Below are 27965 nucleotides of genomic sequence, written 5' to 3'. Positions count from 1 at the left end.
CTGTAGGAGTCGCTGTTTACAACGACCCGGACCCACCCCGCCAGCTTCTCCCACCCTCTAATACTGCCAATTGTATTAGTGTGAACGGCCAGCCAAGCTGGTGACAACCCCGGAGGATTCACCTGTTCGAATCCAGCTCACAGCTCCGGGGTTGGTGACGAACGCAATCTCCGCTACGCCACCTAACCGCCCCTTCGGACATCATTTCTATAGAAATGCAAACATTTAATTTTTTTGGAAAACAGATACCGATATTTTCCAATATCACATTTTAATGCCGATATCGGCCGATGATATCGGTAGGCCGATAATATCGAACATCCCTAAAAATAATATATATATATATATTTTTTTGTATAAGCTGGAAAACACAGCAAATCCATAGCCTGAAGTCTTATGTAGTACAGGTCCATATTTTATAAAAATCCGTTCAGAAATGAGTCTTCTAGTAATCTAGGAGACATCCGGGAAAACAGTGTGCCAAGAAAAAAGCTCTCCATCTCTCCATTTCCTGATCCAAGTAAATTCATTCGGAATTTGTATCACTTGATCCCGTCTTCGTTTGTCAATTTTCACCTACAGTAGATCCCTGATTCGCACACCCCAACTTGGGATATCACTGGAAAGCTATACACTCATTGTTGACTACAAATGACAACGCTGACCAATCATTTTCGCAATCGGCGGATGATTGACTTCTGGAGCCTCGGGAGTCCGGGGTGATAATCTGGCGTAAAAAGACGCTCGCCTGAGATAGGCATGTAACTCGAGAACCGATGAATGGATTTTGAGATGGCATTAGAACGGCAACAAATAGTGCTTTAATTCGGTAATTTATATGTTCGGCGAGAAATGCAGCCCGAGCCTTCAGACGCTTGCAAAATGCAGTGAAACTGAAACTGAAAAACCCGGCCATTTTCATGAATTTATACCCCCCCCCCCCCCCCCCCCCCCCCCGGACAGGGCGTGAAAAGAGGACATGTCCGGGCAAAAGAGGACGTTTGGTCACCCTAAGATATGTTATGAAACTAGATTGCATGTCAATCTTGGTGAGGGAACACATTTGACCCTTATTACACTTTCTATTCAAATGAATAAATGGTTTATCCCGTGAGAAGTCTCTTGCACTTGTCAGAGGCCTTTTCGTGGCAATTCTCTAGCTTGGCGATCCGGGAGCCAAACTGTATGGCTCTTTTAGGCAACACAGCAGAAGAGCCCAGGCCCACCTGCTTTGCGGTCAGTCTCAGAAGAAGCTTTTCTCCAACCCCTCTTGGCAGGGACAAGTCTGCCTTCTCCCACACAGGCAGGGCATTCAGGTAGCTCACCACATCCTCATCCAAGTAGGGAAACCTAGGAAATAAATAACATCTATGAAGTAGAATATCTTTATTGTCAAGTAATTCTTTTTACATATACTCAAAGTGTGTCTTCTGCATTTAACCCATCCTAACTAGTTAGGAGCAAAATAATATGGGTAGCTAAAAGCATACTTTTGTCATACTTTTAGTTTAGCCTTTATTTATAAATATTTATATACAGGGCAGGCCCACAGCCCCATTTGCAACAACCACCTCTTTATCCCTCCCCACACTGACGCAGCCTTTTTGACCTGGCAAAGGTCAGGCCTAGTTAGAGTGAGGGACCCATTATATACACAAATAAGGTTTTCTGTAGTTTTAGCGATCTGTGTGAAAAATTTGGCCACCCGAGATCTCATTTATTCCGATTATTTCAAGTTCGAAACTGGGTTAAACAACATAATACCTCCTTCCCTAATATCTCCAACTCAGTAATTGACACAATTCTGGACATCCCCACAAATCAAAAAGGTCTTATATCAAGGATTTACACCCTGATCTCCCGTAACACAGAAACATTTCTTGATAAAAATCAAAGAGGATTGGGAAAAGGAATGGGGCGATGCTATAGGTGAGACTATTTGGAATAGAGTATTGGCCAGAGTAAATGATAGTACATCTTGTTCCAGGCTCAATCTGATGCAATTTAAGGTGGTCCATCGCATCTATTTCACAAACTCTAAACTCGCCAAAATATATCCCAATATTACAGACTCTTGTAATATATGTCACATGTCCCCAGCAAATATGACGCATATGTTTTGGTCTTGTCCCCGCCTACACAGCTTCTGGACAGCTATTTTCAAACACCTCGCAGAGGCCTTCGACATGGAGCTAACTCCCAGTGCAGAAATAGCCATCTTTGGAGTCTTACCAAGACCGGATCACCAAAGGGTTAGGAGAAGAACAATAGATAGAATTGTATTTGCATCCCTACTAGCACGCAGAAGGATTTCGCTAGAGTGGAAATCACCAGCAGCCCCCAAAGCATCCCTATGGCTCAAAGATCTCATGTTCTTTTTAAATCTGGAGAAAATTAAATACAACCTAAGGGGGTCTAGTGAAAAGTTTGAAGTAGTATGGGGCCCTTTTATTGGTTACATAGCCAAGCTAAAGACACTAGGACAATGAGAAGGAAGGATGAGTGAGAGAGATATGCGTTTGTATGTTCTATGTTTTCTGTTGTGTATTTGTAGGATTGGGTAGGACAGGGGAGGTTCGCAACCTTTTTTGAGTACTGTACCCCAAAGCATTTCAAACCAACCTAAAGTACCCCCTACTACGCAATCAATGGTGGTGATCCCCAGGATATAATTAATAGTCTATATATTGTGGCAGACCGTGTGTGTGTGTGTGTGTGTGTGTGTGTGTGTGTGTGTGTGTGTGTGTGTGTGTGTGTGTGTGTGTGTGTGTGTGTGAGTGAGTGAGTGGATGACCTGGATAAAGTCACATGGTCACACAGGTTGGCAGTTTATTGAAGTAAAGTTTTAGTTCTGAGGTCTGACATCATCACCTCATTCCCATTGTAACATTAAGTTAACAAAGCACTGAAGACTCAAAACTAAGATAACATAAGATGAGATGAGATACGATGCGATACGATATGATACAATCAGATGAAATATTCCTTTATTGATCCCTTTGGGTAAATGTGGGTGTCATAGCAGCATGGGGGAGGGGAGGTATAGGTATGGGCAGGGTAATAGCAGAAAGACATAAATATAGGCAATAGAATTAGATCTGAATATAAAAAGATGTAAATGGGATGGTTTCATGCTATTATTCGAAAGCATGTCGCCACAGAGGAAACACATTGGCTGTGGTTGCTCTGTAGTTGTGACAGTAAATCCAGAGAGCACATAATGTTCACCAAACTGACAATTCTTCACTTTCTCCGTTTTCTTTTTCTTCTGAATGGGTTCTCCTGATTCAGCAGTATCACCTGTGCTGTTGTTGCTGGATGAACCAGCTCCACTCAGCCATTGATCCATAATGTTAACAGACATTTTGAAAGAGGCTTGATATTTTGCTAACTAGCTACACTACAATGATGATGCTCGGTGTAACACCTGCCAGTCCGGTGGGAAGCTGAACGTTGCGCGATAGAACAAGTATAGCCAATAATAATATTATATCCATCAAATTATTACTTAATTTGAATTCCCCCAATTTTGGCATGCATTATTCTTTATTTGGGTACAGTTTTCCTGTACATACATTTTTTATTTTATTTTTTACAGTAGGAAAGCAGGAGGGCTATCGGTTCATAATTTCGAACAGTACTATTTCTCTTTTATGCTCAGGCCGTTGCTAAGATGGTTCAATAATGATTCTGACATACCATGGGTGAATATGGAGAAGCACATTGTATCTCCATATACACTCAAATATATCCTCTTTTCTGGTCTATCGCAAAGCTTTTGCCGTACTAAATTCTGCCCAATTATAGCACATTCAATTTACGTTTGGAAATATATTGCCGAAATGGGACAGTGGGACACAAATTGGCACCTAGATACCCCTATTTTTGATAACAACTTCTTACTGTTGGGAAGGAAACCAGCTACATTTCCCAATTGGCAAAGACAAGGTATTCACAAACTATCTGACATATACAGTGAATACGGTCTCAGATCCTTTCAAGAGCTCAAACAAATCTATAATGTCCCTAGTACATCCTTCTTTTTTTATTTACAGTTGCGCACTGCAATGCGCACTTATGGTGTCCCATGGAATCAGCCTTTACCAGTTCATCCTTTAATGATTATAGTGAGTGGCATACATGTTAAAAAAAATTTTGTTTCTGGGTTATATAATAAAATACAAGGAAAACTAAACAGAACTACAGGTAATACCACTGTCTGGAACATAGATTTAAAGCATTACAACGCCTGCATAAATTGGCAGAATGTATGGGATAATATTCCGTTAACCTCTCGTAATTATAATAATCAATTAACTCATTACAAACTGATAAAGATTTTTTCTGTTACCCAGGAAACTCTGTAAAATCAAAATTTTACAAAGTCCCCTATGTGCTTTATGTCCGCAAAAAGTCATAGGAACATACATACATATGATGTGGGAATGTCCAGGAGTACTAGCTTTTTGGGCCACGGTTGCATTATTTCTCACTAATATAACGGAGATAAACATACCTTGTTTGCCACACATTATATTATTAAACGATGATTCATCTCTAAAAATCACAACTGCAAGCAGGCAGGCTACACAGTATATAACTATACTGACGGACAATCTATATACTGAAAAGACACTTTTTTATGCCACTGTGGGAATTAATATGAAATGCTGATGTGAATGTCTCTTTCCTCTGAACTTGTTTATTATAAAAAAATAAATAAAAAAAAATTATAAAAAAAAGTTGGGTTTTATCTTTTCATGTACCCCCTGGGGACCACCCACGTACCCCCGGTTGGGAAACACTGTACTAGATGATGGAGATGGCATAGTGTCCACTTTGAAGAGACACAATGCTGAGTGGCACAAGAAATGTACGCTTAAATTCAACAAAAAAGCATATGATGAGCAAAGTCGGGGGAAATTAACTACAGCACAACAGGACAGTACCTCATCTGTACACACACTGTCTGCCCACAGCCATTCACAGTCCACAGAACCTACTTGCTTCTTTTGCAATGAGCCTGCAGCAGGCTCTTCAGGTTTACACAATGCATCAACCTACAACATTGACAGAAATGTGAGGAAGTGTGCTCTTGAGCTCGAGGACACTGCTCTGTTGGCCAATCTTGCAGAGGGTGACATGATTGCCCTAGAGGCCCAGTACCATACTCTCTGTCTGTCATCATTGTATAACAGAGCTACATCTAAACAGGCTACATCTAAACGCAATGATGGAAATGAGTCTGGCCTACATGGCATAGCCGTTGCACAGTTAGTGGCATACCTGGAAGACATGAGCAGTGATGAGAACAGTGCCCATGTCTTCAAATTGACAGACATCGCTCAGTTATACAAGACCAGGCTAGAACAACTTGGTCCGACTGTGAAGGAACGTATCTACACTACCAGACTGAAAGAACGACTGCTTTCTGAGCTTCCCCATCTGAGGGCACATGCACAAGGAAGAGACACACTACTAAGTTTTGAGACGGACATTGGACCAGCTCTGATGAAAGCCTGTCAAACTGACAGTGATGCCATGCACTTAATGCGAGCAGCACAAGTAGTGCGCAAAGAGATCTTTAATTCATCCTTCTCTTTTGCACGGAACAAGAATTCACCAAGCTCAGCACGTACAAGGCACACCTGAGAAACTCCACTCCCTCTATATTTGTCCCTCAAGATCCATGCAGTTACAAGAAGTAGGGGGCTAGTTGACACACTTTTCAATCTGGGATTGTGTGTTTCCTATGACAGGCTGCTGCAAATCACATCAGACATTGCCAATGGTGTATGCCAGCGATTTAGGATGGAAGATGTTGTGTGCCCACCAAAGTTGCGTCATGGACTGTTCACAACAGGAGCTGTGGACAACATAGACCATAATCCAAGTTCTGCAACAGCCAAAGATTCCTTCCACGGCACCGGAATCTCAAAATAAAAACATATTAAAAAGTTAAATAATAAATTAGTTTAAATAACTTATGATAATTATTATTGCCATTGTTGTTGTTATAATCATTATTACTGTTATTATTTTGGAAATAAACTACCTTTTTGCACTGTTTACCTCCCTTTGTCTGCATAATTTGACCTCCACATTGATCTAAATGCATTTTCTTGAATGCTATTGGTCTCAAAGGTATCACCAACAGAATGGGCACCCTGAAGTTGGTAGGAAATGATACCTTAAGTGTTTTTCTACTGTGTTCCGTTCCAAAGTTATGAATTTTTGAATATTTTGGACGGCCATCTTGGATTTGACCTCTCCCGGGCCTCGGAGGTCAAATCTGACTTCCCTCCACATCTGAAAATAAACCTCATGGTATAAACTTACTATGGTAGAAGTTTCATGCTTTTATGAAAAAGTGCACAATTGTTTTGCTATCCGCTGTACTACCTGTATCACAGCCAACATAGGAATTTGTACCTGTGACTTCCTGTCCATATGGGTCACTGTTTCAACCTTCAGCAAACTGCCATTACCTTTTGTTTACAGTATATTATATTAACTCATTCAGTGCCAGGGGTCGCTGTCTACCTTCTGGCTAGAACGCCATCACTGTAAGTCAATGGGGAGACTGCGAAACTTGCGAGTGCTTAAAATATATCTTATTGTTTTTTCATCCGTACATTTCCGTTTTATACCGTTTTGAATATGAGTATAGTTTGGGTGATTCTTAATAATCCCAGGAAAAGACATGATAATAGCCCTTTAGTGAAATCCACTTATCACGCTGTAATTTTTCGCCTGATTATCGAATCTTCCTGAAATCAACGCTAGATTATCGTTATTATCCCCCCCCCCCCCCCCCCACTGCCACCAACGGTAAAAAGCACAACACAGTCCACACAGATAGCTTCGATCGCGGGAGATAGAAATATCAGATCAACGCAAGATTTGATAGTGTTCTTACCTTGTCTCTGATGTAATGCAAAAAAAATAATCCAATTATCTCATCGCCATTCGAAATACTGCTCGCGGAGGTCCGTCCCACGCTGTCCGGCATTGCATATGAAGGGGGGGGGGGGGGGGGCAGCCTCGCAGATGTATCATTGTAAACGCTCGTCCTGCCGGAGTATTTAAACCCCGCCCGCACAGCTCAGATCGGCCCAGAACAGAAACTACATAGTTTCTAATGGAGTGCAATACCGGCTGGAAGGCGGCGGTATTTGCCCTTTGCGAGCTCAGACCCATTCCCAATGATAACATCAGGCTGGATGGATGAAAAATGAATAGATATAGCTAATAAAAGAAATAACGATTAAAACCCGACTTTTCTCGTGATTCTCGTGAGTTAAGCACAACACTTGATTCATACTTAAAGTCATTACAGCAATAGTAGGAAAATTAGCAAATGCAATTTTCACTTCATGCCAGTGCTTAACACATTGAGTGCCACGCCCCTTTGACCATATATGGGCTAGAGTGCCAGCGCTGAAGTCAATGAGAGGTCGGGGAAATTTGCAAAGGCTTAAACTATATCTTAAATTATGGCTATGGGTCTAAAACACCCCTCGCTTATCAATGACTTGCTTGCAGTCAACATGTACGAAACGGATTGTTTTTTAATCAGTACATTTCCGTTTTATACCGTTTTGAATACGAGTATAGTTTCGGAGAGTTCTAGTAATTCCAGAGAAATTCCGCGATAATAGCTCTTTAGTGGAATACACAACACTTTGTAATTTTTCTGCTGATTTATTAATAGTTTTCAAATAAACGCTCGATTATCGATAGTATATGTGACACTTATGCACGCTAGAGAAGCGGGCTGAAAAATCTATTATCCATGACCTGGTCAGCGCTAACGTCATACACACACACAGACACGCTGCGATGGCTGAGAAAAAAAACATCTGATTAAACCAATACTGGTAAAATAGAGTCCTTTCCTCACATCAGATGTTCTGCAAAAAGATTAATCCAATTCCTAATCGCCATTCCAAATATTGATCGCGTTTATTGATCCAACGTTATAGTCCGAAACACATAATCGACGCTGCTCTGAGGGTCCTCAGTCAATCTGGTAACACGAAGATACTGCTTGCCCGAGATGGGAAAACCCCGGACCGGACTTTTTTTCCTGATGCACAACCCCAGCCAATCCAATCCAATGATGTGCATTACCATCCGGGAAACGATAGGCGGCGGTATTTGCCCTTTTCGAGCTCAGACCCATTCACAATGATAACATCAGGCTGGATGGATGAAAAATGAATGGATATCGCTAATAAAAGAAATAACGATTAAAAGATGAAGTCATTGGCACTCAACGCATGGCGAGTTAGCACGACTAATCTAGTTGTTGGCACTCAATGTGTTAAAGGGTCACCTCATCAAAAAAACAATGCAGATTTATTTTGCACATAATCTCACATCCAAAAACTAAACAGTTTTTCAAATTTCAATGTCTCCAATGAGATCACTGGTGGCCATATTCAAACTCATTTACTCTTCTAAACTAAATCAGTGTGCAAAACTGTTTTTGGATGTGTGAGATTTAGTTTTTGGTGAAATGCTCCTTTAATGACAGGTAGAATATGAAACAAGTTTCATGCCTACCTAGCTTCCTTTCCATGGTCTCCGATGATTCTGTCATCTCTGCCCAGATTCCGGGAGGAGATTCTGCCCAGATCCATGGCTAGTTCTTGGACCAGTCCCTCATATCCAGACATCTTGAACCGGACTCTGTGTCTGGAGTAACCTGCCAGTTGCTCATCTGCCCCAATGCCGGTCAAGATCACCTGCAGTCATAAAGTAACACAACAGACATGCATGCAAATGAATGTGGCGGTTGATAAGGATCTCGGTCACTGCCAAAACAAATTCTGAACCCTAAAAAAAAAGAAAAATTGAATATGTAAAACACTGAAATATACTGGGCCTAAAACTTTCAAAGGAATATGCCAACATTATGGGAAATGTGCTTACCATCTTCTCCAGAGTCAGACAAGAAGATCGGTACCAATTTCCTACTGAACTGTGCCTTCAGTAGAAAAGGCTGCAAGGTAGCCTAGTTTAGCACAAATTACGTAAAGGAAGTAAAAACTCCTGGGGAGGACATTTCCCGTAATGTTGGAGTAAATTGGTGTCCATCTTCTGCAAGTATATTCTAATACGGAGTACCAATCCAATCCATTACTTTTGCTGAACAGTATAGATTTGCACCATTAGTTTGGAGTCATTGATTGGACAAAGACATTTGAGATTAGGGATGTCCCAAGATCATGGCATATTTTAATTGATAGGCGTTGGCTATATTAAATCATTAAGGGAAAGCTGTGATGCAGGGTATCGTTTTCTTAAAGGGGACATGCATTGCTATTCCTTTCACTATTTGGGCAACTTTACACAATTCCTGTGAGTGTATGGAACACATCTGTAAAAAAAAAATGTCAAAAAAGAATTAATTGTTTTGTATTTTTTTTATCCTCCCTTTTTCTATTTTTCTCCCATCCCACTTTAGCCGTGCCAATTCTCCCCTCCCCTGTCTTGAACGTTGATCACATGTGCCCCCCACTGGCTGGTTGTAGGGAGGATAGAAGCCCGTCACATGTCCCCTCCGATACATGTGCAAGCAGCCAGTCGCATCTTTTCACCTGCCAGCGCAGACTCTCATTTGGCGAGGAGTAACGTGTAGGAGGCTCACACTGCCCCCGACATTTTCCTGTCTCTGCTGTGCAGGCGCCCCAAACGACCTGTAGGAGTCACCGCTTACAACGTCCAGATTAGCACCCATCGACTTCCCACCGCTAACTCTGCCAATTGAGTTAGTATGACGGCCGGCCAAAGCCGGAGGCAACGCCCACAACCGGATTCGAACCCGCTGTCTCTGCGTTGGTGACGAGGCAATGTCCGCTGCGCCACCCAGCCGGCATTTGTTTTGTATTTTTAATCAATTACTCTAAAGCAGCATTTTTCCACTTCCAAGATTTCAAGCTGTTTTGGGCTGGGCTCCGCCCATAAGCGCTTTGAGTGACAGTCAGACAGAGAGAGATATAGAAAGATTGAGGGGGATACTAATTAATTTCGCCGCGGGGGCATAATCCCACGGGACAATGCATTGGTAACTTGTTTCAAATGACAATATATACCCGTGAATACTATTGCACGGATCGGAATACGGGCACGAGTCAAAGATATTTTTTGACAATGATATGCGAGTGGAGAAGCCCCATCCCCGCGCTGCACGGTGTGTGTGTGTGTGTGTGTAAATGCGTGTTTCCCAGAGAGAAGCTTGTGTCCCTCTCTCTCTATCTCTCTCTCGTTCTCTGCTGTCTGTCGGCACCCGCGCACGTCAAGTCGTCAACCCATTTGAGGAAGTAATTCCACTCGCTCTGTTGTTGAGCGAATTGTTGATTGTGGGCGGTGACTACAACCAGTGCCATACTCACGTCAGCAAAACAGTCAAATCAGAATGGCTTAGGTCGCTTTCACACAGGGGCTGTTTGGTCCGGACTTTCGGACCAGAATTCGATAGTCCGGTTTTTCGGGTCTGTGTGAATGCGCGTCGAACTCGGTCCGCGGACCAAGCAGGCGAACTCTAGTCCGCCTGAAAACGTAGGTCTCGGTTCGGCTTCAGCGGACCAAACGCGAACCAAATATTATAGGAAGTGATTATTATTACCACTGCTTGCAGCACTCACTGCAAAACAAGCACACTGCATCTAATCTCTCTATCTATCTATCTATCTATCTATCTATCTATCTCTCTATCTATCTATCTATCTATCTATCTATAATATATCTATATATCTAACTGTGCATCTTGGGAAGAAGGAAGAAACACGCGGCTTATTATTATTACCGAGGCGCACGGCATTAATAATGGATCAATGCCACGTCAATACTATTATTATTATTATTGGTCTACAAGTTGTTTAGCGAGAGGATGGTGGTAATGTGCTTCAATAGAACAATGGATCAATGCCATGTCAAAAAAAACTCGCTCCGCTGATCTGGAGACAGGGCTCGCAGACAGCACACACAGACACACACACGCGCGCGCGCACACAGGGGCTTGCAGCCACACACACATTTCCACTGTCCAATAGACAAGCGCCCTTTTCGACCGCGTGACATTGTTCAGAAGGTCTCGGTCCGCTGACAGATTTCTCTATGTGAACGCAGGCAAACCAAATGAAGAATGCAACAATGTTGCAACTTCACCCCCAGAACCGCACCGAGTCCACCAAAACTATATGTGAAAGCGACCTTAGTTGAGTGAGGATCTCATGAACTCTATCTTTGTGAGAGTGGCTTCTCAGGGTTCCAGACAACATCATAACATGATGATCCCATAGCAAATTTTGGACATTGAAAACATTGTTCCCCTGCAGGAGATGATGATCAGACTAGACACACAATACATTACACACGCACTCCTCTCACTCACACACAGCGATCAGAGTAAGACACACACATACACACTCCTCTCACTCACACACAGCGATCAGAGTAAGACACACACACATACACACTCCTCTCACTCACACACAGCGATCAGAGTAAGACACACACACATACACACTCCTCTCACTCACACACAGCGATCAGAGTAAGACACACACACATTCACACTCCTCTCTCTCACACACAGCGATCAGAGTAAGACACACACACATTCACACTCCTCTCACTCACACACAGCGATCAGAGTAAGACACACACACATACACAAATTACACAGTACACACCTCTCACTCACACAGCGATCAGAGTAAGACACACACAAATTACACAGTACACACACTCCTCTCACTCACACAGCGATCAGAGTAAGACACACACACATACACACACACACGGACTCCTCTCACACACAGCAAACAAAAGTTATTTAAAGTACACTTCCACTTTAATTTGTATTATTTAATTTATTTATCTTGTTATGAGTGATTGCTGTATTGTTCTTCAAATACATTTTCATTTAAAGTGGCTTAAAGATCCAAATTCAAATGTTTCATGAGTCATTATTTTAATTTGCTATGGGATCATCATGTTATGATGTTGTTGTTTGGTCCTGACAAGAGTCTCTTGATGGTAGACAAGCAACTCTGAGGTCATGCTCAATGTCCAATCTGTTCCTCTGCTCTGTCTTCAGCTGGACCAGAGCTGAGAAGCCACTTTCACAAAGATAGGTAATTAAAAAAAAAATAAAAATAAAAAATAAAATAAAAATTGTTGTTGTTTACATTGGTTTTCGATTAGTCGACTAATCGAAAAAATAATCGGCAGATTAGTCGACTACCAAATTAGTCATTAGTTGCAGCCCTAGAGTCAAATGAGAATTAGAGACACAGACCCCATTGATATAAACCCCCATTGCTAGGAAACAATGCTAAACACTGGAAAAGGCCATTTATAAGACACAGGACCTTTAATACAGAGGTATTATTAAACTGTCAAGCATATCTTACCTACATTGGATTGGTTTTACTAACTTTAATATCAAGTGTGCCGTGCGCAGCTGTATCATGTAGGAAAATACAAATGTCAGATCGGGACTAACTTGGCATCGGCCGATAGCCTATTCAATATTAAAATGACTCGGATAGAGATCAGGGGCAAAAAATAAACTTGATTGGGACATTCCTAGTTGAAATATAATAAATGTCTCCATTAGAAAGCTTTACTATTATGCCAATATTTATTTATAAATCAAGCTATTTTGCTTAATCTTTGACATGTTAAAAATGGCTGTTAGTATTGGTGAATTTCTCCTGCTACCAACACCCTGTCAATATATGAATGCCTAGTAGTTGTGGAATTTTATAATTTTCCATAACGGCACTTTCTGTGGTTTTATTTTGCCAGTGCCGGAGGGCTGGCCCACAATTGCAAATGTCTAACTGACCCAGGTTCGCATGCGTGAATATCGTGGCTGGGTTTGGCTTAACTAGGCTTGTTTTTATACATCTTTATTAGTTTTTAGAAGCGTTGGTAAGTGTACACCACCTTTGCTGGTGACGTGAAGAGCCTCTGATCTTTGTCCTCCACAATGAAACCGATCCCTCTGGCTGCAAACCACACAGCACATCCAATGCTGTCATCAAGAACTGTGTCCAAAGGGTGCACTAAATGACAAATACGGTTATGGCGCATTTCCTGAAGCTCCTCTTGTGTGACATTGATTTCAACAAAATTCCACTTTCTCTCTGGATTTAAATCCTGAAGTTCCTTAAGACCCGCTCTTCCAGTGATTCTGTCTGGGACATCGAAGGGACTAGAGATGTGGGAGGCAGCTGCATCAATCCCAGAATCTGTGGGCTTATTTTTCTGCGTTTTCTTCTTCTTTTTTGATTCTTTCTGCATCTTTGGTGCCTGAAGTTTAAATGCTACATTAAGAAGATCTATGGGTTGATGAGCCGGTATATTGCGGTCAGCCAAGGCAGCCAGGATCATTGAATCAATACCCCCTGAAAAAAGTATGGCAACTGTAGCTTGGTCATTAGGTGTTGAATTATCTTTGTTTCCAATAGGCAGACACTGAACACGACGTCGTACTGCTTCACTAAGCACATCAATAAGACCACTGACCTCGTTCTTTTTCTCTCTGGACGCTAGCAATGTTTCCAGCCCCTCAACAGATACATGTGAACTTGCTTCTGTTGGATGAAATTCTGCCTCATTCAAAAATGTAGGGACTGACATATTAAGAGGGCACACTGGTGAGGTGAGGACAAGACCTGCCGGGTTCATCACTGCTGTGCAGTTACTAGGGAGACCCTCCCATTTAGTTTCACAATGAGCAGAAAACAGATTATCATCTGCCGGTCCTGTGTGAACCCAGGGATAAACCTCGAATGTCAGTGAGCCTGTTTCTGTGAGCCTTTTCAGATCAATCCTGTAGACGCCGACAGCCGGGACTTCTTGCCACATTGATTGAGCACAACCAGAGGCGTGGCCAGCCACGGATGTCAGAGTCAGGGCGTTTTCCTCCACATCAAACTTCCAAAGCAAACTTCGCCTCCCAAAGAAATCTCTGCCAAACCAGAGATAGCCTCCAGTCTGCTGATAGTAGACAAACGTCCAGGGTCCTCGTAAGGTGGACAGGATGGACAGGATCTCAGAGGGGTCATTACAGCCCGACAGGTGCTGACAGAGAACCTCAGTATCGTTCTCCTCTGCTCCAACTGTCAAGCCTCCGAAAACCTCCCCATTCCAAACCAGGACATTTTCGTAAGGGTCTTGAACTGGCTGAGGGGTGAGGAAGCCCCTCATGTGAAGAACATGAGCAGAGAACACACACTCATAATAAGGATTTGTGGACATTTTAGTGAGATCCCGACTTGAGTCTGGCCCCCTTCTTTTCAAATGTTCTTGAATTGTCTTGTCCAGTACACGCTGAGTGGACGACAGCCTCAGCAAACAGAAGATGCCACACATGGTTGTGGTGAAGGTCTCCCAGGCAGTTTACTTTACATGTCCTGGAAGTCCTTTTTCATGTTGTCCAGTTCCTCTGTGGGCAAAGAATGTTACTTATTATTACAGGATTTATTTTTGTTTGTCTTTTAGCAATCACTGTTGCAATTGTGGAGAAATGTGTAGCAGCGTTTGTTATAATTTAGGTGGTTAATAGCTATGCAAGTCGATGGGGATTCAAAACATTCCTCTTCATCCAGCCTTCCATTGACTTGCACTGGCATTGCTGACAAATGCCAACAGAGGGCTGCTAGTCAAAGTCAGCTTTATTGTCGCTTCTCATAATGTGCAAGACATACAGAGAAGTGAAATTTTGTTTCCCCTTTCCCACGGTGTATAAAAAAAAGATCTAATATAAACATAAAGTAACATAAAGTAAAGCAGTGTTTCCCCTATATGCATTCAGCAGCAGCGCAGCGCTGAATTAGGACCGCCGCTGCTATGAACTTTACTAGACTATTCAATTTTTTTTAATAAAAAACAACAGAAATTAGTTTATCATTTCATTTGGGCTGTGGGGGCTGCTTAATGTAAAAAACTGACCTGAGGAAAAGGCTACAGGGAGAAAGCACTGCAGTCTAGTCGATTTTGTGTTTTGAGCACAAAGTTCATCATAGATCTAGCCTCTTTATTTTGCTCTCAAAGTGCACCAGATTGATGCATTTAACTAAAATGTAAAAAAAAAATTACGGGGGAGCATGCCCCCGGACGCCCCAAGAGGCACAGCACCGCTGCTGAATTATTTTTCAGGGGAAACACTGTAAAGTAATATGGGACACAATGTACATACACTATACAGGACTATATAGTATAAACAGTGGTTAAAAATGAATGTATGATTGAAATAAATATAGGAGGTAAAAGAGAACTTAGTGCAAATCTTTTTTTTTAGCAACAGTGGTACATAGTAAGTATAACTGATAAATAATGGCAGTAGAATACAATAGTGGCAGTAAAATTATAGATATGGCAGTAAACTAAAATAAATAATGGCAGTAAAGTGGCAGTGAGTTTGTGTCTGTGTGTGTCAGTGGGGGGTAGTCCAGGTTCTGTGGTGGCAGTGTGAGAGCGGAGGGGAGAGCTGGGAGAGAGTTCAGCTTCCTGACAAACTGGTGTATGAAGCTGTCTTTCAGTCTGCTGGTCCTGGCTCAGAGACTCCTCATTCTCCTCCCGGAGGGCAGGAGAGTGAAAAAACGTTGTGAGGGGTGGGTGATGTCACCCGCGATGCTTAGTGCTTTGCGGGCCAGGCGTGTATTGTAGATGTCCTGGAGGGAGGGGAGGGGGGCACCAACGATCCTCTCAGCTGTTCTGACCGTGCGCTGCAGGGTCTTGCGGCAGGATGCTGTGCAGCCGCTACCGCTGCTACCAAAAAAAATTTAAAATAAAAAATCTAACCCTAACTAACGGTACTGTCATGCACTTGTCCTAATAAACTAACCTACACTGTAGCACTCAACACTTTGATGAACATTGTTGCTCAGCTGATAAGAGTTGTGCCCTTCCTGATGGCTTGTCATACAGAACTTGTAAGTCGCTTTGGATAAAAGCGTCAGCTAAATGACTAAATGTAAATGTACCAGTTAATGCTAAACAGCTTCTAGCTTCTAGAAGTGAAGAAGTCTATTGGCCTTTAACTGTGTTTCCACAGTGAAGGCCTCATAAGGTTAGAGCACTCAACTTACTTTTGCATGAACCGAGCATCTGCCCTCTGTCTGCCAGGAAGTATATGTTACTGTTGCGCTGTTGAACATAAACTCTCTGAGGAATAAAAAAAAAAAAATTAAATAAAAGGCTTCAGTAGACAGTATTAACCCTTTCACTGCCACACGACAGCCGGTTAACCCTTTCACTGTGACAATACAGAAGGTTAGCCCTTTACTATCACACAACCGCGGAGCTAATGATGGAGCATCGCCGTCGGTTGTGTGATAGTAAAGGGTTAGCCTTCTGTCGTGTGGCAGTGAAAGGGTTAAAAGGAAAAATCAACCCAAAATGAACTCATACCATATCTGGTTATTCATATTTTTCTTAGGGCTGTCAAAGTTAATGCTTTAACGTTGGAGATTAATTAAAATTATTTAAAGCATTAAAATAAATTAATCTAGATTCATCTATGGAGTGAAAAATCTTCAATGTTCTGAACTTTCAGCAGTATATTTGCTTGTTGTTATTTTTTTGGGAGAGAAACTGTATTCAAAGAAAGCGATTAAAATAGTCTTTGAATCTAAATATACTTTCTTTGTGTTGATTTTACATTCATTCCATGATTTTACTCAAGTAAATATCTGTTACAAGCTTCGGTCTTAAATAGAAAAATGCTATTTTTAATCTAGATTAATTACTGAAAATTGTGAGATGAATTAGTTAATTTTTTTTAATCTATTCAATTGACAATGTAACAATCGAGCTGCCGTTATGGTACAAATGCGATAATTATTGTACATCTAGCAGTGGTGCGTGAGCCTGTACCATCAAATGAAATTCAGATCTAACTTTCAAACTAGATGTTGCAGATCAAATATAACTCAAAATCCAGCAATAGCATAGCAATCTTGTGTTGGTGTTTTGCTTTGCCACACAGTCATGCGTGTGTAAAGGCCTCTACATGCTACAGCAACTTCAAAGCAACTTCACCACAGGCGCCTGATAACCTCCCCCTGGCGAACGAGCTAAACACATTTTACTGTAGGTTTGAGAAAGAGGTTCCCCCCGCCCTCTTCCTTCACCCACTCGGTCACAACCTCCATCCCCCCACCCCAGTGCCCCCCCCCCCCCCCCCCCCCCCCCCATCCCCCCCCCCCCCCCATCCCCCCCCCCCCTCTCTCTGTCAGTGTGAGAGAGGTGAAACGGCTGTTTTCCAGTCAGAATCCCCGGAAGGCGGCCGGCCCGGACTCTGTCTCCCCCTCTGCCCTGAAGCACTGCGCTGACCAGCTTGCACCGGTGTTTACCACCATTTTTAATGCATCGCTGGAGCTGTGTCACGTCCCAGCATGCTTCAAGGCCTCAACCATCATCCCCGTCCCCAAGAAGGCCAAGGTCACGGGCCTTAATGACTACAGACCTGTCGCCCTGACCTCTGTGGTCATGAAGGTCCTGGAGCGCTTTGTCCTGGCCCACCTGAAGCTCATCACAGATCCTGTGCTGGACCTGCTGCAGTTCGCGTACAGAGCCAACAGATCCACAGAGGATGCTGTGAACATGGCTCTGCACTACACGCTGGAACATCTGGACTACGCGGGCAACTATGTCAGGATCCTGTATGTGGACTTCAGCTCGGCCTTCAACACCATCCTTCCACCCATCCTGGAGCACCAGCTATCCCTGCTGCAGGTGCCGGCCTCCACTCGCAGGTGGATTACCGACTTCCTGTCCAACAGGTCTCAGCGGGTGAGGCTGGGGAAGAGCATTTCCAGCTCTAGGTCCACCAGCACCGGTTCCCCGCAGGGCTGCGTTCTATCCCCACTACTGTTCTCCCTGTACACAAACAGCTGTGCCTCTCTGCACCCAGGGTTCGAAATTAACGGGGGCTCGGGGCAAAATGCCCTTGAAAATGGACAAAATGCCCCCGAATATCAGTTAAGGGGGGCAGAAAATGCCCCCGACAGTTTACTAATTATATATATAATTATATATATGATCTACAGTGCGAGCATTTCCCTTGTATTTGGCCCTAATAATATGTGTGTGTGCGCCACCCGGAAAAATCATTTACTCGAGACGAGTGACGATTACAAAACAGCTCCGCTGTTATAATAGTCCCACATTACACAAGGCGCATAAACGTCCAATCACAGTAGCGCCCGAAAACAAAGTCACGGTACCGGCTTAGGCAAGTTATACATTCAGAATCAGACAACGCAAAAAAATCAGCCAGCCATGAAGCCCATTCATTTTTATTTTGAGCAAAAGATAGACGAGGAGAAAGAGAGGAATCCGGCTGACATGGCTTTTGAAGTGATATTCGCACGTGTTTTTGCGGGTCCAGTCCCCACGGTATGTTGACAGAATTCGCAAAACACCTTATCGACTGAAGCATAAAAGTCATTAGGATACTGCTCTGCTCTGAATTTAGGGCTTAGTGGGGAATTTCTTCCGACGTTAACGACGCACCGAAGCAGCTAGACCATTTCTCCGTGTTGTGTGTAACACGCAGCGGTCCCCGCCTCCTCCCTCCTTGCAACAAACGTTCCACCCAAAAACGGAATTTCTATTTCATAATGAATTAAATAATTGTATAAAGAATTTTCAATGTTCTGTCATCTAATAATATATTCCATTACCTTTCCTATCTGTATCAAAGTCAAAATGTTGGTATCATAACAACACTACAACATACAAAAGCAGCTTGACAACCGATATCCTTTGCGTTTGATTGATTGAAAACTTTATTAACAGATTGCAGAATGGGTACAATACAGTACAGCTCAATACACACAAGTTAAGGGGATGCAGACCAGAGAAAGACTTTCGTCTTGTTTACATCAGGGTCCCCCATTTTCAATTCATAGTGTGCACACGCACAGTATAATAATGCATGAGATAAATAGTTAATAAACTCTGTGTTACTTGAACAATTTTCACTGTGCTCCTAAATTTCTTTGTGTGCTCCTAAATTTTTATTTAGATTTTATTTATTAACATTTTATTTAGGAGCACATGTGCTCCTTGGGAAAAAGGTTAGCGTAGAGCCCTATATATGGAGACATTAACATTACATTATCAAACATAGGGACGAAGACTGTAAAAAAAAGTGTCAACAATGTTTTATAATCCTTATGTTAATTTTCATCATAAAAATTCAGTGCCCCCGAAATACAAAAAAAAGCCCCCGAAAAGCAATTAAGGGGGGCAAAAAAAGCCCTTGAAAAAAAATGTTAATTTCTAACCCTGTCTGCACCCCTCGGTCAAACTCCTGAAATTCGCTGACGACACCACCCTGGTGGGTCTCATCTCCAGGGGGGACGAGTCGGCCTATAGGAGGGAGATCGAGAGGCTGCAGAGCTGGTGCAGCTGCAACAACCTGGAGCTCAATGCTCAAAAGACAGTGGAGATGGTAGTGGATTTCAGGAAGAAAGCAGCCCTGCCCCCTCCCATCATACTGGGAGGCACTCAGGTGACTCCGGCATGACCATCTCCCGGGATTTGAAGTGGGAGCTCAACATCACGGGCCTGCTCAAGAAGGCCCAGGGGAGGATGTTCTTCCTCCGGCAGTTGAAGAAATATAAACTGCCGAGGACCATGATGGCCCAATTCTACACGGCCATCATTGAGTCCATCCTCACCCACTCCATCATCTCCTGGTTCCCTGCTGCAGCGGCAAAAGATCTTGCCAAGCTGCAGCGGGTGATTCGCTCCGCGGAGAGGGTGATCGGCTGTCCCCTGCCCTCCCTCAGGTCCCTGCACGACTCCAGGGCGCTGAAGAGGGCGAGAAAGATCATGGCCGACCCATCCCACCCCGGTCACAGCCTCTTCACCCTGCTCCCCTCTGGGAGAAGGCTGAGGATCCCAAAGGCTGTGAAAGCTCGACACAGACTGAGCTTCTTCCCCTCAGCCGCCAGGCTGATCAATGCCTCAGGCCCCCCCCCACCCCCCCCCCCCCCCCCCCCCCCCCCCCCCCCCCCCCCCCCCCCCCCCCCCTCTGCCCCCAAGTGACACTGGCTCAATGACATTGACTGCACTGCACTAGTCCGTACTGGATCTCTGCACACTTCACTTTATATATATATGTATTTTATTTATTGATTAATCCCCCACTGCACTGTTTTCGTTTCTTGTCTGTGTTGGTGTTTGTTTACTGTGAAAAAAAGAAAGAATGCATACACTGTATTGCTGCAACAATTACCAATGTGTTTTACACAAATGGCTCAATAAAGGAATCTGAATCTGAATCTGAACACAACATCAGCGCGATTTCAACGCGGTTGTTGCAGAGGGTCTTGTAGACTGTGTTGCGAGGACGTTGCGTACCTGTCTCCAAAATCTAATTTAAACAACCGTTGCGTTGATATTGCGTAGCAGTGATTGGTTGGTTAGCGAATGGGGGGCTGTCATAGAATAATATTGGTCCCGCAGAGAATACCATCCTCCATTGTTGTAGCCAGCCAGCGTTGATGCTAAATAATTAGCGTCACATAGCTGGCCTTTTTCTGAAAACCCAAGCACATATTGTTCCATAGCATACGCCTTCAGTTGATCATGACAAATCCTCTCTTACCTTGACGATTAAAAAGCCTCCATAATTTAGTAAATAAAGCTGTAGCCAGCCAGCTAGCATTGGTGCTATTCAAAATGCTATCCACATTAGCTACATAGCTAACCAACTAAATACAATGGTATCCTGAGGTAACGTTAAATACAAAGTTTGCTAGTCGAAATGACTGGACATACACAGGGACAAGTTAAACATCAATCAATTAATTTATTCCAACAGGTAGTTTGAGCTGCATGTGAGCCGAGGTCTTTCTCTCCTCTCCATTGGAAACTAATGACGTTAACGTTAGCTCGAAAAGCACAGAAACGGGCGACAGAAGTTAAGCTGCTAGCAACAGACACTATAACACTTCCGGTCGGGGGATTTCAAAATAAAAGAGCGACGTCTAAAAGCACCGGAAATACGTTTATTTTGTACATTATCTAACGTTAACACGAACCTAAACTAACTTTAGTTAAACTAACTTTGTGCGTCGATGTTGCAGAAGCATAAAGGCAGAGTGTCTACAACACCGTTGCTTTGTCGATGTTGTGTTGCAGTTGCTTTGAAGTTTCTGTAGCATGTAGAGGCCTTAAAGCGAGTAGAGGAGGAGGCTCTGAACACAGCCCAAGAGGAGTATCACACGCAGGACTAAAGAGCTCACAGCGCGCATGTAATGACTGAATCCGCGTTTTGATGACATCATCACAACAACACGCGTTAGGTTACAGGTTGTTTCTTTTTCGGTGATATATTTTCGGTGAAAAAACTCTTTCGGCCAAGAGCCGAAAGGCCATTTTTGGTGGCCGAAATTTCGGTGCATCCCTAGTTTATTTAAACTATGGAAAGGTATTAGATGACAGACAGATCAGGCGTTGAGATGAGAAGTTAAGTAACATGAAACAGTAATAGAAAACTAGAGTAGTAGTAGCAGTTTGATCTACTACCCAATTGTTGGGGAATATTCCATAGGCCTACACCTATAATGATAATTCAAGTCCTTTTTCCCTTTTTATAATTTTTTTTTAACTTTTATTTGTATATGTATGTGGGGACGAGTAGGGATGGATATTGGATGTATACTATGGATGGATGGATAGGTTTACCAGTCCAGTCAGTAACATCTATACTGGTACTCACCCTTTTGTCTATGTGTTTTTGTTTTTGTATGAGTGATGGGTAAAAGTGTCAAGATTTACAATATACGTATGTACATTTGTGTATATTTACGTATGTACAGGTATGTATGCATACATGTATGTGTAACTATGTGTGTGTGTACTCTAAATGTAGAGTGTTTATTGACACAATAAAGTACAAAAAAATATATATATAAAAAAGAAAAATATCCACTTTCCTGCTACAATGATACAAAAGTGTATTATGTTCACGTTGACTCTGCCGTTCACATAGCATACTACATCCAAAATAAATGTATTACCAGATTTTGTTCCTATGGGCTATGACATATTACTCACCCTGTTTTTCTTCAGATTGGAGAGTTCATCCACCACAATTTTCTGCTCCTTGATCTGAATAATTATAAGAAATGCATTAGAAAGGTACCATAGGCTTGATACCAGCTAAAGGTGACAGTAGACACAAGTGAATAATTATTTACCGACAGTGAATTGGAAAACATATAGTATGTCACAACATTTGTAAATTCATGTATGGCGATATGTGTTGCCAGATTAGATTGAGAAATCAACTTATCCCTTTCATACACTACACTTAAATCTTCAAGTTCTGGCACAACCTAACCTCGTTCCCAGTTTTATCTCCTTCGTGAGATAAAGACTGGTAAAGCACTACTGCCGAAAGTGTGTATGGGGTAGAATTTCCGGTGTATGTACTTCCCCTGGAAGCTGCCTCTGAACGGACCAAACTTTTCCCGAATCCTGTCGGCAAACAAGCTAGAACGTCCCGGTCATGTAGTAAATTATTCAGGCAAAGCCGTTGCAGTGGCTTAAACAAGGAAATATTGTGCACTTCACACGTTTCTATAATTGTTTTGTCGAAACCGGAAAGCCTGTAGCCGGTACTTCCTGTACTTCCGTTTTCACACTTTAGGAGGCATAGCTTTACCAGCCTAGGCACAACCTGGTAACCCAGAGTAAGAATATGTACTTCTCAGTGCCTGTGCGCAGTCAGACTCCAAAGAGGACAAAACTACCAAATTTTTTTAAATATTCCTGCAAATTTGAAGCCATTTTTCACAGCATTATGTTGGCATAAGGCATTGGATTCAAAATGATGTCGAATAAAAAGCTGACCTGCGTGATCACATGACTTGATTTATAAAGTGTAGTTTGTTTGTCATTTGGCAATGAGAATGTGTCGGCGAGTTTCACTCAGATATTCTGCAACTAAAGTTACAATTACATTTTAGTTTCGGATACGGGCACATTGTCTCGTTTATATACTTATTAGCACTTTAGTGAAATAAAGTTGCGTCTCACATAAAGACGACTTCAAACTAGAAATGGTAACAACCGATGAGGTACTCAAAAAACTGAGCGCCCTCCAACCTAACAAGGCCACTGGCCATGACAACATCCCCTCCAAATTCCTCAGAGACTCAGCAGCCGCCATCACCCCAGTCATCACACACATAATAAACCTCTCCATAAAACAGGGACACGTACCCAAGGACTTCAAAATTGCTAGAGTGACCCCTCTGCACAAAAAGGGCAGCAAATTAGACCCAGGCAACTACCGCCCTGTTTTTAGTCTTACCTCCATCTCGAAAGTCATGGAGAAAATAGTCTACGAACAGGTCGAAAAGTACCTGGCGGAAAAAAATCGAATCTACGAATTCCAATCTGGCTTCAGAACATCCCACTCCACTGACACATGCCTTCTCTATTTGAACGACCACATCAAACGAGGTGGATGCGGGCAAATACTGCGGCATGGTCATGCTGGACCTACAAAAGGCCTTCGACACTGTCAATCACTCCATTCTGATTGACAAGCTAAAAGCAATTGGTTTTGATTAGGGATGTCCGATATTATCGGCCGATATCGGCAGTAAAATGTGATATCGGAAAATATCGGCATCGGTTTAAAAAAAGAAAAAAACAATAACAATATTTGTTATATATATATCCAGTGAAATTATTAGTTACCTGAAATTTTTTGGGGGGGGGGGGGACCCTGCATATATCGGTATCGGTTGATATCAGTATCGGAAATTAAGAGTTGGACAATATCGGAATATCGGTAAAAAAGCCAATATCGAGCATCCCTAGTTTTGATCGTTTATCAGTGAGCTGGATGCAATCCTACCTTGAGGGGAGAGAACAGATGGTGGAGGTAAACGGTACTCTATCCCCCCCCTCTCACAGTGAGCTGTGGTGTTCCACAAGGAAGCATACTAGGACCGCTACTGTTCCTAATTTATGCAAATTACATGTCGTCAGCTTGTGACTGCAACTTGTTCTTGTTCGAGGAACGACTCAGCCCTGCTGGTCTCTGACAAGAACAAGTTACAGGTTGAAAAAACCCTCAGCTCTGAACTCGGCAGAATCTGCACCTGGCTCGCTGATAACAAACTATCATTACACCTGGGTAAACAGAGTCCATTCTCTTCGGATCAAATAACAAACTCAGCAAGACCGACGGCTTATCAGTTACAGTGGGTGCAGGGGAGGAAACTAACTTTTTGGCTTACCAGCCAACTGACGAGTATATGATTTTCTTTACCAGCCAAACAGATTTTTTTTACCAGCCATAAATAAATCGCTAATTGTGATTACTTCTTTGTATGTCTTTGTTTAAATACATTTTCAATCATAGTAATAATCACACCGTGTCTACTCTCTTATCTTTAAAATATTTATTACCATAAAACATTAATAAGTGTCTCTAGTCACAATATTAGCATAAAACATATTAATCACACCGTCTCTACTCTTCAAAATATTAGGATATCACATATTAACATGAAAGAGGGAACTATTCTGGACTGGGTTGGGCTGAACTGGGCAGTGAAAGATGCTGGGCTGGACTGGGCTGGGCAGGGAAAGTTGGGCTGGTCTAGGTTGGACTGGGTTGGGCTGGACTGGGCTGGGCAGTGAAAGAACCAAGCATTTCACTGTAATGTAATAGCTAAATGAAACAACTTGAACTTGACTTGTTACATTTGCACTCTGGTTGGATGCCAAACGTATTCTGGTTGTACTGTACTTGTGCTGTATATGATGACAATACATTGGAATCGAATCTCATGTCAACGCTAGGGGTTCAGCAGGTGTATTCTGAATGACAAGTATGACAACATCACCGCTGTGAAGGGCATATGGGCGAGTGGTGATATGGGGGGAAAGAAACCCGGTAATAATTCGGTAATAATAAAATGTCACTCGGCTGCATTTAAGCAAAGCCGCTCAGTATAGTCGCCCACTATGTTGAACGCGCGTTATGGTAGCTTGTTACATGCTAGGTAGCTAGCCGGCCAATGCTGGTTGACTTGCCATTCTCATCCGACTCGAAGGAGACACGTTGCATGCTGTTGTTCGCCCCCATGTCAGACTGCACTGATATCCGAAAGCGACGACTCTACATGCAATTATTTTCATCCACTGATGTGTTTTTGTCTAAGTTTGTCTACGTTGTCAAGCCGGTGACAGGAGTCTGTAGGTCCACGCAGTGGTCTATCCACTTCCCCTAGATGGGCGGCATCTTCTAGAAAGCGAGTGTTCATTGGAGGAGCTTAGAGCGCAACGATGATGTTAATTGGTTATGGATTATTATGAGGCGCAAATGGGAGGAATCATAAGGGGGGAGTTAGAGTTCGGCTTATGCCAGTGAGCGAATCAGCAGATTGCAGAATGATTTTTTTGTTTTGTTTACTACTCGCCAGTGTGGCGAGTGCTCTTCATGAATCACTCGCCAAACAAAGATTACTCGCATTTGGCGAGTAAAAGGGCCTAACTTCCTCCCCTAAGTGGGTGACAATATTGTCACAAGGAAAGATGAAATTACACCTAGGTTTCATCCTAGAGGCAAATCTTTCCTGTGACAAAATGGCATCCAAGGTAATAAAAAAAGTCAACCAACGAACTAGATTCTTGTACCGGATCTCTTCAAGAATAAGAAACAAGAATACCCTGAAGACCCTGGCAGGAGCACTAATTCAAGGGTACTACGACTATGCTTGCACCTCATGGTACCAAAGCACCTCAAAGGCGCTAAAAACAAGATTACAAACATCACAAAACAAACTGGTCAGACTTCTACTTGACCTTACCCCTAGAACCCACCTCACCCCTGCCCACTTTGATAACCTAGGATGGCTTAGAGTAGACAACAGAGTACAGCAACTTGCAATGGGCCTGGTCTACAAGATACACTATACGACTAAGGTACCCATCAGGGGAGGAAACTAACTTTTTGGCTTACCAGCCAACTGGCGAGTATCTGATTTTTTTTACCAGCCAAACAGATTTTTTACCAGACAAAAAAAATCGCTAATTGTGATAATTACTTCTTTGTATGTCAAGCCGCGTCAATGTTGTGTATGCATCTGGGTAGGCACACTGTGCCTTTAAGACAGCACGGTGGTCTTACGACAGTGCTGTGAAGTACCGTCAAGTGTTGTGGTAACGTCAGTTGGGTTGGTGTGCTGTTGTGCACAGTGCACTGGTTGAGCTAGCCCCTTTCGTGACTGCGATGTGCAAGCCAGGGGCTTTTGAGCATGAAATAAAATGTCTAACCTTACGTCGTAGTCCGGTGCTTTTTTGGAAACATTATAGTCATAACAGATACACCTAGCTGGCTGCTTTGAGCACACGGGGCTAACGTTAGCTAGCAAGCAGCTATAGCTAAAACGCTAACTAGAAGCTAACCACTGTATACAGTTCCAGTAGACTAACATTACACCTCTGTGATTTAAATGTGTCCTTAGTAACTTATACTCGAGGGTTGTACTAGGGTTGGATGCAGTTCCCCGTTGGTCAGTCTGTCTGTTTTCCATCTTCTGCTGTGTTTAACGTTATCTGTTTGCGAGTGCTCCTGATGGCTAGCCTAGTACCGCGGGACTTTTATTATTATATGTCCGCGGGTTGGCCAGTACTGCGCAAACGTTTATTAAACATTATATGTCCGCGGGTGGTCTTGTGCAGTGCTCTTGTGGCACTGTCAACTAAAGCGAACACTCACCGCGCACCGTTTGCCAGTGCAGTGATTGCAGAATGTTTTATTTTTTTGTATACTCGCCAGCAGGGGAGGAAACTAACTTTTTGGCTTACCAGCCAACTGGCGGGTATCTGATTTTTTTTACCAGCCAAACGTAAAAAATACTAGCATTTGGCCAGTAAAGTGGCCTAATTTCCTCCCCTGGTACCCATGTACATGTCAAAATACTTCCCAAAGGTCAGTGAATACCACGACCACAACACCAGAGGAAGCTCAACAAATCATGTTAAACCCAGATTCGGCTCAAACAAGGGACTAAACATGTTTCGCAATTATGCCACATCAATGTGGAACTCCCTATCCAAAGCTGTAAAGGAATGTGAATCCCTACCCACATTCAAAACCGCTCTTAAAGAGCACCTACGGGAGGCTGCAATTCGAAACTGGCCACCGTAAATGTCCAAACACCCCCACCCCCTCCTAATGTACAGTCTCCACCCCACCGTATGTATATATTCTCAACCCACCGTTTGTATATTTCTTTGTATATTAATGTACAGTCCCCTCCCCTATGTAACAGTACTGTATATTTGAATATCGTATATGTCACAAATGTAACTACTAAATACCTGTAGGTCATGTATGTCCCTATGCCATAAATGTCATGCATGTTGTGTATGTCATAAATTAAATGTCACTATGAATTGAAAATGGGGGACCCTGATGTAAACAAGACGAAAGTCTTTCTTGTGTGTATTGAGCCGTACTGTATTGTACCCATTCTGCAATCTGTTAAATAAAGTTTTCATTCATTCACATTATGAGTCAACTGTGTCAGCTGGTTCACAGCCCGTTGAATCCCAGTGTAAATAAAAGCAAGACCAAAGACGGTAGTATTTGCTAACCGTACTTAACAATATAAGTGCATTATTTTTTCTTTTAAAATATCGCAAACCTAACACGACTCGAGGTTGGCCGTTGGCTCACTATTATTAGCTGCTAAATCGGCTAGGGCTAACGCTAACGTTATGCCATATAAATGGGCTGCCCTATGTTACCTTTTTGTTTAATTCTTCTTTAAGCGTGGACTCTCCTTCCACAACATGTTCGCTCTCTCGTTGGGCTTTTGAAGACATTTTAGATGCAAGGAAGGAAAGGTAGCGTTAAAGTTTGTAATAGTGTAGTTTCAATTGCCCAAGCTGAG

At 42.8% G+C, this 27965-nt stretch overlaps 1 protein-coding gene across 4 annotated transcripts; it reads right to left on the bottom strand.

Annotated features, from left to right (window-relative positions):
- Nucleotides 1-972: 972 nt before the first annotated feature.
- On the bottom strand, nt 973-27965 carry LOC311238517 (asparagine synthetase domain-containing protein 1-like). 4 transcript variants are annotated; one of them, XM_084326612.1, is made up of 5 exons: nt 27820-27848; nt 22099-22152; nt 12964-14467; nt 8569-8750; nt 973-1350 (listed from the first exon to the last, which is right to left on the bottom strand). In XM_084326612.1, exons 3-5 carry the CDS (start codon nt 14392-14394, stop codon nt 1104-1106), a joined length of 1860 nt encoding a protein of 619 aa, XP_084182738.1. In that variant the 5' UTR covers nt 14395-14467; nt 22099-22152; nt 27820-27848; the 3' UTR covers nt 973-1103. The 4 variants fall into 4 exon arrangements, with proteins under 4 accessions (XP_084182738.1, XP_084182739.1, XP_084182737.1 ...); XM_084326613.1 differs by lacking the exon at nt 12964-14467 and having other exon boundaries at nt 27820-27965; XM_084326611.1 differs by lacking the exons at nt 22099-22152; nt 27820-27848 and adding an exon at nt 16113-16185.

Source organism: Notolepis coatsorum (assembly GCF_963971535.1).
Source record: "Notolepis coatsorum genome assembly, chromosome: 12".
In the NCBI taxonomy this organism is placed as follows: Eukaryota; Metazoa; Chordata; class Actinopteri; order Aulopiformes; family Paralepididae; genus Notolepis; species Notolepis coatsorum.
The sequence above is the reverse complement of the archived record's forward strand: the minus strand, read 5'-3'. Positions and strand labels throughout refer to the sequence as shown.